Source organism: Aedes aegypti, chromosome 2, assembly GCF_002204515.2.
Source record: "Aedes aegypti strain LVP_AGWG chromosome 2, AaegL5.0 Primary Assembly, whole genome shotgun sequence".
Lineage (NCBI taxonomy): Eukaryota > Metazoa > Arthropoda > Insecta > Diptera > Culicidae > Aedes > Aedes aegypti.
The window spans coordinates 307721344-307732331 of NC_035108.1; the positions used below are offsets into that span (position 1 = coordinate 307721344).

Below are 10988 nucleotides of genomic sequence, written 5' to 3' on the forward strand. Positions count from 1 at the left end.
CGAATAAATTCTGAAAGAATCTTTTTGAAAACATCCTTCAGGAAGAGACTGTAAAACCAATAAACTTTTTAAGTATTCGTGAAGAATATATTCATTCAGGAATTTCTGATGCAGTACTTCCAATTTATCAAGTAAAATATCCATAGATTAGTATACATTTAACCCTCTAATACCCAAATTTTTGTTTTCGATCTAAATATTATTTTTCGTTATCAAAAATCATTCTAAACACGGTTTGGGCAATGATTTATTTTTTCTCGCAAATTCATGAATTTTGGTTTTTGATTTTTAATATTTTTATTTTTGAACACCCCTATCCTTTTTAATTTTTTCTTGATGCCTCTTCTGGTTACTGATTTTTGACAATAATAAAAATTTGAGTTTTTACTATACTTTTGAAAATATGAATTTTTTAATTTTTTTCTGGAACATTTTTTATTTTCCGTGTAACTAACGGAAAAACAGATTTGAAATCATTTCAATACCATCAGGCTCTTCTTCTGTGATAGGTTGATCGTAGAAAAATTTAAAAGGTACGATTTTTTATAATACACGTTAAATGAATCCCAGGCATTTGTAGGTTATACAAGAATACAATTTTTCAAACAATTTTTAATAATACAAAAAAGTTTCAAAAATCATAAAAAACTTTTCTTATATGCGTGTTATGAGTCAAGGTTTAGGCCAAAAATGAAATCATTTTTATTTCCGAGCTACGAAAAAATACACAAAATTCCAAAGTGTACCCCGTCCCGCCTGGGTATTAGAGGGTTAAGGTTTTCAAAACCAGGAAATACGAAATTAATTGTTCTAATTTATCCTCCGATCTCAAATTATTCGCGGGTTTCGCCCTATGTTTTACAAGGAATTCTTTCAGAAAATGCTGCAGTATATTAGGCGAATTTTTTTTTTTTTTTTCTTATAATTACCAGAGATATTGTTCTAGAAAATCCCTCAAGCATTTATTCCAGGGATACGAGGTTCATCAGGATTTTTTTTATACAAATTCATCAGATTTTACTCTAGGGTTTCCTTTTGAAATACTTTCTGGATGTTTCCTGGAATTTATGAGAAATGCATTTGAAAATTTCGTGCAGACATAGGGAGCCGGATCCTATTCTTGGAATTTTTGATTCACTAGGACAGTGGTTTTTTTGAAAGTTACAGAGCTCACATTTGGCCACAATATGCGTCGTACTGAAGCGCTTCTCTTAAGTTTTAGACGATTCGGCCGAAAAAAAAACATACCAAAGTGAAACATGGAAGTGCCCAAGTGGTTTTGCACCGTCTCTGGAGAAATTCCTGAAGAAACCTTATGAGGAATCTTCGAAGTATTTCCTGAAGGTATTCCTACAGAAATCGCTTGTTGAAATCTTTAATAGGGTGATTTACGGCTTTAGCACCATTTGACTATTATTGGCAACCAAAAATTAAACGTTCAATGGATCATTAAAATAACCAAAACGGCCGCTATGGAAAGCTTAGATAGCGCCACCGTAGCCTTGTGTGTTTGACATAACAGCAATACTGTCACAATGTTAAATCCCATATACAGTGGCGCCTTTGTTTTGATGCGGTGAGCACTGACAAAAACTACCTTCAATGATCCATTCACTATATGTTTCTATCAAAATAGTCCAACGAATACATTCAGATGATTCTTTGCACTGTTAGCATCACCCTGACACAATTCCAAGACAATTCTGTCGATGTGAATCGATAAAGGATTAGCTAGCGCACAATTTGTAAACAGGCAAACAAATAATATCTGCGTATGCCAGAGACAACGGATCATTAAAATAGCGGGATTTGGGGCAAGTGTGTCACCCCTGATTTTTATAAAAACTACAAACTATATTTTTTATTTGAACTTAACAATATGTTCCCTTTTAGTTCATAATACAATAGTCAAAATATGACGAAAAATGATCTATTTTTCACGTGCGTTTTAAGAACCATTTTACTTATTTTCATCAATATGTTACTGTTATTTAGTGCTGATCTAGTGTAATATTATACAGATCCCCCGTAATGAAAGAGTAATTAATATATCGTATTGAATGGAGACTAAAATAAAGATTACACAGTTCAACAAAAAAAAAGTCGTTCTGAATGCACAGAGACCGGACACCCCGGGCTTGAAAGTATAAAAATAATGGCGTTTTTAGAATTCTCGTGTCTGCCCCAGGTTATTTTTAAAATATACTTGAACATTTTGCATTTTTTATTAAAATATGTAATTTAATGAATAACCCGACACAGTGTTTTATTTTCAGGACAGCAGAATTCAGGAGCCATATTATGTTTTAAACTTGAAATTCAATATGAAGAGTTGTACTATGATTTGCATGGACCCCCCCTCCCCCTTTATTTGTACCCACCCCATTTTAAACGTATGGCAAATTATGGAAAATTTGTTATAAATGGTTGTAATAAGCGATTTTAGTGATATTACAATCCACCAGCTATATATCGTGGTTTATGAATAACCCTTTGACCATATTCTGAAGCCGTCCATAAATTACGTGTTCATTTTAGGGGGCAGGATCTTTGAACAGGTTACGGTTCATATAAATAAAAATAAAAATTTTAAGAGTTGACCACAAGGGGAAGGGAATGAAAAATACCAAAAATTTAACCACGTGGTTTATGGAGGGTTCTTGCAGGCTATTATGTTTCATGTTTAAAATATAGATTTTTTTAGATCAAGGGACTCTCCATAAATCACGTGGCCGGTTTTTAATTTATATATGAGCAAAAGGCCACAACGGAGGAGAAGGATCTTGATTTCCAAAAAAAGTGCATATACAGTGGTTTATGAATGTTCCCTGACAGATCAACGGACTTTTAACTAGATTTAATTAATCCTATGCTTGTGTGATAACTATACCTTCTTATGAATATCCTTTCGATATGGTGCCCGTAAACTGCTTTGTTCTGGGTATTAAACACTGAACGATAAAAAATGCTGAAATTGGAGCTATTTCAAACAAACAATACTTATGATCAATTTGTAATGAAATCTGACGAGATTGATGCTGAGGATGAGGAAACTGCTTGTCCTGATATCCACGAGGATGAGTTACCGCTAATAGACTCGACGCCTACAACAAGTTTATCATATCATCCACAACCGTCTACGACGGCGGATCATGCTGATGATCCCGACTTGGTTAATCAAGCTACCTTTGATGATTTAACCCGGGATCTAAATTTGTCTTCAAACTTATCTGAATTGTTGGGTTCCAGATTGAGGGAGAAAAAAACTCAAAATTCTAAAGTTAAGATGAGCGTATTCGATGGGCCTGAAATTTTATTTTATTGATGTACAAGGGGGTCAGGGTCCAAGTCTCCAGCACAAGTTTAAAAACTCATACCTTCCATAATACACCGGGGATTTTGAAGTATGGGAAGTAGGCAACGCAACATCTTTGACCAGAAGGTTCTTTAAGTTTTGCTTCTACTCTAGACTTCCACTACACGTATGAATTATGCAAGATCGAAAGAAAATGAATCAGTCATACATATAGCGGTAGTGAAGTGTTTTGCCCAAGGATTTGGGGATGGAGGGATTTTGTGTGGTGTTTTGTAAATCGCTCTGTGGAACAAATGTGTTATTAGTTAAATAATACGATAATCTGATTTACCTTTCAATTAGTAATAAGAATGATTATAAAAACTTTATACTCATCTTTTTTTCGGCCATTACGCTGCCATGATAAGGGATGTTCGTCGTCTCCGTTAAATTGTTCCTCATATTATGACGGGTTAGATATGAAAACAAGGATAAAGAGAAAAGGAATGTTAGTGATTGTTACATGCTTTATTGCAGTATTGGCCTACATTGAAGTCAAACAAAATTCGCTCTTTGGATTCCCACGATAACAATCCCTGAAACTAATGATAAACAATAAAAAATGAATCCGAAGGAGCGAAAACCTTGAAGTTTCAATGTAGGACAATTCAGCTTTATTGCATGTGAGAAGTTCTTGGTGATATTCTCACAACGGCCATTCAGAATGGTTCGACGGATGTAGATGAAAGATCATCATAATGAAATTAACGCGACGACATGTTAGTAAGCTCAGAACGATTATTGTATTTGCAACTGTTAATTTAGATAGTTAAGCTAAGGGTCGGTTATTGTATATAACTGTTTAGATAAGCAGAAGTAAAGCACCTTGAACGCGAAGTAATGACCTTCCATCCCATCTTCAAGTGCTCCTCACAAGCACTACACTTCATTCTGGCACTTTAGAACGTCCATGTTGTAACTTGTTCACACAAGAAATCTGCCTCGACCGAGTTGGCAGAACGCGCCCATACCCCTTTCTGAACCAAAGGACAGGGGATGAGCGTATTCGATGGGCCTGAAATTCGAGATATATTCAAAAGCACTGTTTTTGATAATATATTGACAATTGATGGAAAATCTGCTAACTAAAATTTGAATCATGTTTTTGCTGGTTTTCAGGGGAACTATAGAGCTAACAATTACAAAAAAACTTAGAAATAACATGATGGCTAGCTATAATAAGCTTAACATTAATGTTACATTGAGAATGCATTCTCTGATTTGTCAACTTGAAAGATTTTCTTCAAACCTTGGAAGTTTTTCAGACGAGCAGGGCGAGCGAGCACATCAAGATTTTAATGACTTCGAACAACGGTTTGAAGGGAAAAATAACGTCAATGCAATGCATATTCCCATATTGTTGGGGATCAGTCCGACAAAAAGATCCAGAAGAACATTAAAGTCAATCACCAATCAAAACTAGATATTTTGTTGTTCAATACATGTAAAAAAAAAGTTAAGCAAAAGTATCATAAAACATATATGCCATTTTATTTTTCTCAATCTGAAATTCTGATTTAATTGTAGCAAGAGTATAAAAAATTAAGCAGAAGATAATGTAACTGCAAACAAACTCTAATGTTATCTCAAGGAATTGTAGATCTCCGTGAACAATAAATGAATTCGTTTTTAAAATGTATATATTTTATATATGTAAAAATGCTTAAATGCTCAATAACAATTAAAAGGCCACAATGACATTACAACATAGGGGCCCAGATAGCCGTAGCGGTAAACGCGCAGCTATTCAGAAATACCAAGCTGAGGGTCGTGGGTTCGAATCCCACCGGTCGAGGATTTTTTCGTAAAGTAAATTTTCTCGACTTCCCAGGGCATAGAGTATCTTCGTACCTGCCACACGATATACACATGCAAAAATGGTCATTTGGCACAGGAAGCTCTCAGTTAATAACTGTGGAAGTGCTCATAAGAACACTAAGCTGAGAAGTTGGGACGTAGTGCCAGAAAGAAGAAGAAGAAGACATTACAACAATTATAACCAAATGATGTAATGATATTGATCTGTTCATATATGAGAAATGAAGCGAAGATGATATAGCCCCATCACACTAGCAAATAATTTGATAGAAATAAGTGAAAAGTTCGTAAAGGTAATTTCATCCCGCTTTCCCTTGTGGTCAACTCTTCAAATTTTTATTTTTATTTATATGAACCGTAACCTTTGAACAGACACCCTGCCCCCCCCCCCCTCCCCCTAAAATGAAAACGCAATTTATGGACGGCTTCAAAGTATGGGATGGTACACAAATTATGTCACGCTAAATTTCAACGTTTTTTTACCTCCCACCCCTTTGTCACGTTTTTTGTATGAGTCTTCCAAACACTGTGTCCGGTTATTGATGAAATTAGATATTTTAATAAAAAATGCAAAAATGACCTGGGGCAGACACGAGAATTCTGAAAACGCCATTATTTTTGTTTATTTTTATACTTTCAAGCCCATGGTGTCCGATCTCTGTGCATTCAGAACGACTTTTTTTGTCGAACTGTGTTATAGTTTTTCGAATTGACTAGTAGAGAGTTCCGCGTGTAAGGAACCTTGTTATAAAGCATCCGCTCATGACGGTAAACATAAAAATATTTTTTAAATTATCAATTAGGCTCTGCTTTGTTGGCAATATTAACAGGAAACAAAGAAAATTTCATTGCAAGTAGAATTACATGAATGTTCATTCGGTGGCCGTCTTGCTCCATAAGGGTGGATAACTTGCCCTCATAGCGTTGAAAATCAGGTTATTTTGGATGATATTTGAGGAGCTCCAAAACTAATACTTTTTGAAATTATTTTCTTTTTAAATGGCATATTGCTTATGGGAAGGCGTGAAACTAACACCACGAGGCTGAATTGGTGGGTTTTTTAAGCTTTAGACAAAGTTAGAGAACAATTTGCTTAAGGTGGCACACTTGCCCCAAATCCCGCTAACCAAAATGGCCGCTATGGAAAGCATAGATAGCGCCACCGTAGCCTTGTGTGTTTGACAGAATGTTAAATCCCATATACAGTGGCGCCTTTGTTTTGATACGGTGAGCACTGACAAAAACTATCTTCAATGATCCATTGCAATAGAAGCGCGGCATTCTCTTAGACTGACGGAAATATGTAAATTCCCCTAAATTAAATTTCACAGCAATCCTAATTAATTTCTGTTGTATTCCTAGAGGCATCTGTGGTGAAATTGTTGGTTGAATTCTTAAAGATGTCCAAGAAAATCTTTGTAAAATCATAGACCCTAGAGAAATCGGTGGAATAATACTGGTTGGATTCCTGAAAAACATACGACGTTCTTTTGAAATATTTGAAAAAAGAATCTGATGGGATCTCTGGATTAATTTCTGGCAGAAAAAAATAGGTTGAATCCTTCTAAATTCTGTAGGTATCAATTACTTAGGAAGTTTGTAAAAAATCTCTGCAGAGTTTCATGAAACGAATCTTGAAGAATGATACCTGAAATAAATTTTGAGCGAACTCCTAATCCTTAGTGAAATGCTTTGTCCCATTCTTTGATATATCCTCATGATTCCGTTTGATTTTTTTTTTTTGTTTTCTTGGTTCCTGTTTGATTTGTTGGTTCAGGCATGAGGTCTTAAAAGTACCTATTTCTAGAACATTCAGTCGCTTCCAGCCCCGTAAATTATAATTGTTAGAAGAACTAGAACTAATTAGAGTCCATCACAAATTCACATAAAAGACCCATAAATGACATAATTATGTTATATGTGATTATCAAATCTCTTCTCCCTCAGGAATCAAAACTGTGATTTTACGACGGCGAGCAGCGCGGGCAACCGCTCGTCGTGTGACAATTCGCCGATTTTCCCCTCGAGCCCGCAGATGCATCCCATTCACGGTGGCACGGCGTCTACGATGGATTTCAACAACTGTGCCATCTCGCCGACGCTGTCCACCTCGGTTTCGTCGACGTCCTCGGTGTACCAGACGACGTACAATAACTCATCGACGACGGCCGATTCGATGATCCTCAACACTACGGCGGCGAGCAACGACTTGGGCCCGCCCCACTCACCGCACGTTAACGTACCAAATACACACAATATTCCTCCTCCTATGCCACCTCCTCTACCTCCTAGGGTTAAACGAAAAGAGTCCTCCGGGGAGTCGTCACAATCTTCGCAGGTGCGGCAAGCACCGGATGCACCCAAGGTAAGCATTCTTTCACTGATTACAGACTTCATCATATTTTACCTATTCTAATTGACATTCTCTCCCTGGTTTCAGCTTCCTCCGAGAGATATTAGTCCACCTCCGGTACCACCACGTATCCACAATCCGTCGCATCAGATATGCGGGAATGTCCAGCAACAGCATCAGCTGTTACACAGCGTAGGAGCTTGTGACAGCTGCAACCTCGTTAATGTATTACCGGTGAGTAATTTGGCCCTGCGTCAAAATATTTCCCCAACATCTAACTGTATCTCTATTTCTTCCCAAAACAGAAGGACGAATCTCCGTCTTCATCATCCTCGTCGTCGACGCTGACCCGCGACAACTTGAACCAGCACAACATGAGCGAACAGCGGCTACTCATGCTACCGCATACCAGCACGATCATGATGCGACGAAACTCCGCCATGGATCGGGCATCGAAGGAGAAAGTGTCCAACATTACCGCATCGCCGTCGCTATCCGGACTTTCCAGTACAGTGGGGGGTGTGGTCGGCGGTGGAAGTACGGCGAGTAGTGGACCAGTCAGCTTATCCTCATCTAGCGCACCACCACCGCCATGTGGAGCGAAGAACAAATCAGTTCAAAACTCACCCGTATCGCAACAGCAGCAGCAACAACCCGCAGTTTGCGGTCGACGGCCTAGGTAAGTTTGAACTTGTTCAACTGTTTTTTGCTGGAAATGGAGAACCATTGCAATGGTACTTCAGCGGGCAGACAACAAACAGATACCTATATCATTCGATTCATATAACATTTACATCTGGTAGTATGATAAGGGCACGGAATTTAAAGCAAACCCATGTACCGAAAGCAGTAGAGTGCGAATTTCGATATAGTAGAAGTGTCTCCTCTCCTTCTTTTTTGAAAATTCTGCTCTGTGCTTTGTGCTCGAATGCAAAAATGCGTATCATTTGGTAATTAAAACATTCAGATAATGACTGTGGATATCTCACCAAATTGAAGAACCAGAATGTTGAACCTCTTAGTAAAGCTTTCCTTCTTCACTCTTCTGCCATTACAGTACGAATATATCGCCGAGATTTTCACCCGGAGAAACCACACCTAAATTACCTCCGAAGCCAAAGCAAACCAATCTGTCATCACATTCAGGTGAGTTATTCAGTTGAAACTGCAGCGATCATGTTAACTCTACTTCTCTCGTCAACAGATCGAACAATGTTCCCCTATCCGAGCACAAACTGACCAAACGGGAAAGGTTGCGGGCGGCATTTCTTACGGTAAAATGGTAAATCGATGTGTGCGTTGGGGTGGTGATCAATGTAAACTTGAACATCCGGCATTCGTCACAGCCAAACGGATGGACGACATCTGCGATCGCGAATGAGAAGCTAGGGCATGGGTTTGTTGTTGAAATGCTTGATTCTAAGTGGGAGACGTGAAGGACAACACAAAAGTAAACCTGCAACTGCAAGCACCTAGATATGTTATAATTATTATAACGGTTATATTTTACAAGTTTGACGAATTTTATCATTTTATTTCAAAACAGAGTGCGTAGGTCTTGTTACGCTTTATGTTAGAGCAGAGCCGATAGCGAGGAGGAAAGTATACAAAACAAATAATAAAGTGCCATAGTTAGAGGGTAGATTGAGATTTTTTTCAGCTTCTCGCGTTGAAAACATAAAGAAAAACATATAGATTCCGTAATTTTCTTACACATATGAGGCCATCTCCAGTACCGAAACGAAAAAAAAAAAAATTTGACGCAACTGTATCGTGTTCCTATATTTGCTTAAATTACTATTTAGCTGGAATGACGTAGATTGGACATAGTCAGGATATGATCTGAGTTAGCCTTCGCCTACCTATTAACCATTCGTGTACCTTTTTTTCAACTGTTGTATCAATTCGCCGCCAAACGTAACAAAGTAATTTATCCATGGGAGTAAAGCGTTGCGATTAATTGAAAATATGAATATAGCGCCTTTTCCACATGTATCTTAGTGGGTTCAATCTTTACTGAAAACCACAATCTCTGGTTCGTACATACATGAAAAACTCCAAAATAGTTGCCTATTTAAAATTTGGTTGACCAATTTAAAAATTTTGATCAGTTTGCGTTAAAAACAAGACTTTTTCTAACAGTCAATTACATCTGCTTAGGCGCCGACGTTCTGCTGCACTTCGGTGCTATTACAATAGGCATTATAATGCTTTACTGTATGCTCGCTATAAACGAAGGACTGAATAGAACCTCCGTACGAACCCAAAACAATGTTGGTCGTTCATAAATTCGAAAAGGAAAGAAAACGGCCTACCGACATCTATGTACCTAGACGAACAGTCAGCCGACTGCGCCAGCGATAAATGCGAACTCTTTGCGGCACAGTTCCAACTTGCTTTCAACAATTTCGTTGCTGCGATATCGCAAGTTCATGTTGCATTGGATGATACTACTCGTGATGTCTTCAGCTATGAAATGTTTAAAATCTCTGAACGAGAAGTAGCAAGAGCGATAACCAAGCTGAAGTCTTCCTACACTCCTGGACCAGACAAAATTCCACCAGCGCTACTTAAAAGATGCTCAGCGTTGCTTGAACCTTTGGTGAAGCTGTTCAATCGTCCACTTGGATGCCGATTATTTCCACGAAATTGGAAAATGTCGTTCGAAATTCTTAAAAAATTGACAAACGTTGCGTGAGTAACTACCGTGGTATTTGTGCTTATTCTGCGCGGCGTGTGAGTCGAGAAAAGTCGCTCTCACCTCGGGTGACGTGAAACTACTAATGCTAATCAAATGGGAGCGAGTCGACAATTGTCACCTCATTCGACTCGTGTCACCTCACACGCCGCGCAGAATAAGCACAATTACTTCTCTATGTGTCTGCTCAAAGGTATTCGATGTTATCATCAACGACTCCTTATTCAATAGCTGCAAACATTACATCTCCAGTGATCAGCATGGTTACTTCCCGAAAAGGTCGATCGCTGCTAACCTCGTTGAGTTTTCAACGCAATGTATACGAGCGATCGATGCTGGTAAACAGGTGGATGCGTTTGATCGTGTTGACCACGGAATCCTTCTACAAAAACTTCGCAAATGTGGCATATCCGATAGCTTCATCGAATGGTTCAAATGATATCTGACCAACCGAACGTTATGCGTAAAAATAGACTCTAGTGAGTCGAGCTCATTCACGAATTTATCCGGAGTGCTACAAGGGAGCAATCTTGGGCCTTTGGGCCTTGGGATACCAAAGTCTACACGATCGTCAACTCCTTGGATGACTGCCAATATGAAACTGCATGACGTTGAGCATTGAAAAATGCCAAGTTATATCGTTTAACCGAAAGCGGAACAAAATTCGTTTCCAATACACGCTACAATGATCCCTCCATGAGTCGATGTTCCATGACTCGATATCGACTCATGGAACCATACTGGAAACAAAATTTCATGGTTAC

At 38.2% G+C, this 10988-nt stretch overlaps 1 protein-coding gene across 4 annotated transcripts in view; it reads left to right on the forward strand.

The window, feature by feature from the left end:
- The window catches only part of LOC5568816 (protein son of sevenless), a 44858-nt gene extending 35337 nt beyond the window's left edge, over nt 1-9521 (forward strand). For all 4 annotated transcript variants that reach the window (XM_021845633.1, XM_021845635.1, XM_021845634.1 and 1 more), the window contains 5 exons: nt 7121-7538; nt 7614-7760; nt 7832-8205; nt 8584-8672; nt 8731-9521. In XM_021845633.1, coding sequence (XP_021701325.1) covers nt 7121-7538; nt 7614-7760; nt 7832-8205; nt 8584-8672; nt 8731-8765 — 1063 coding nt within the window. In that variant the 3' untranslated portion in view covers nt 8766-9521. The remainder of the gene's footprint in view (nt 1-7120; nt 7539-7613; nt 7761-7831; nt 8206-8583; nt 8673-8730) is intronic.
- Nucleotides 9522-10988: the final 1467 nt, after the last annotated feature.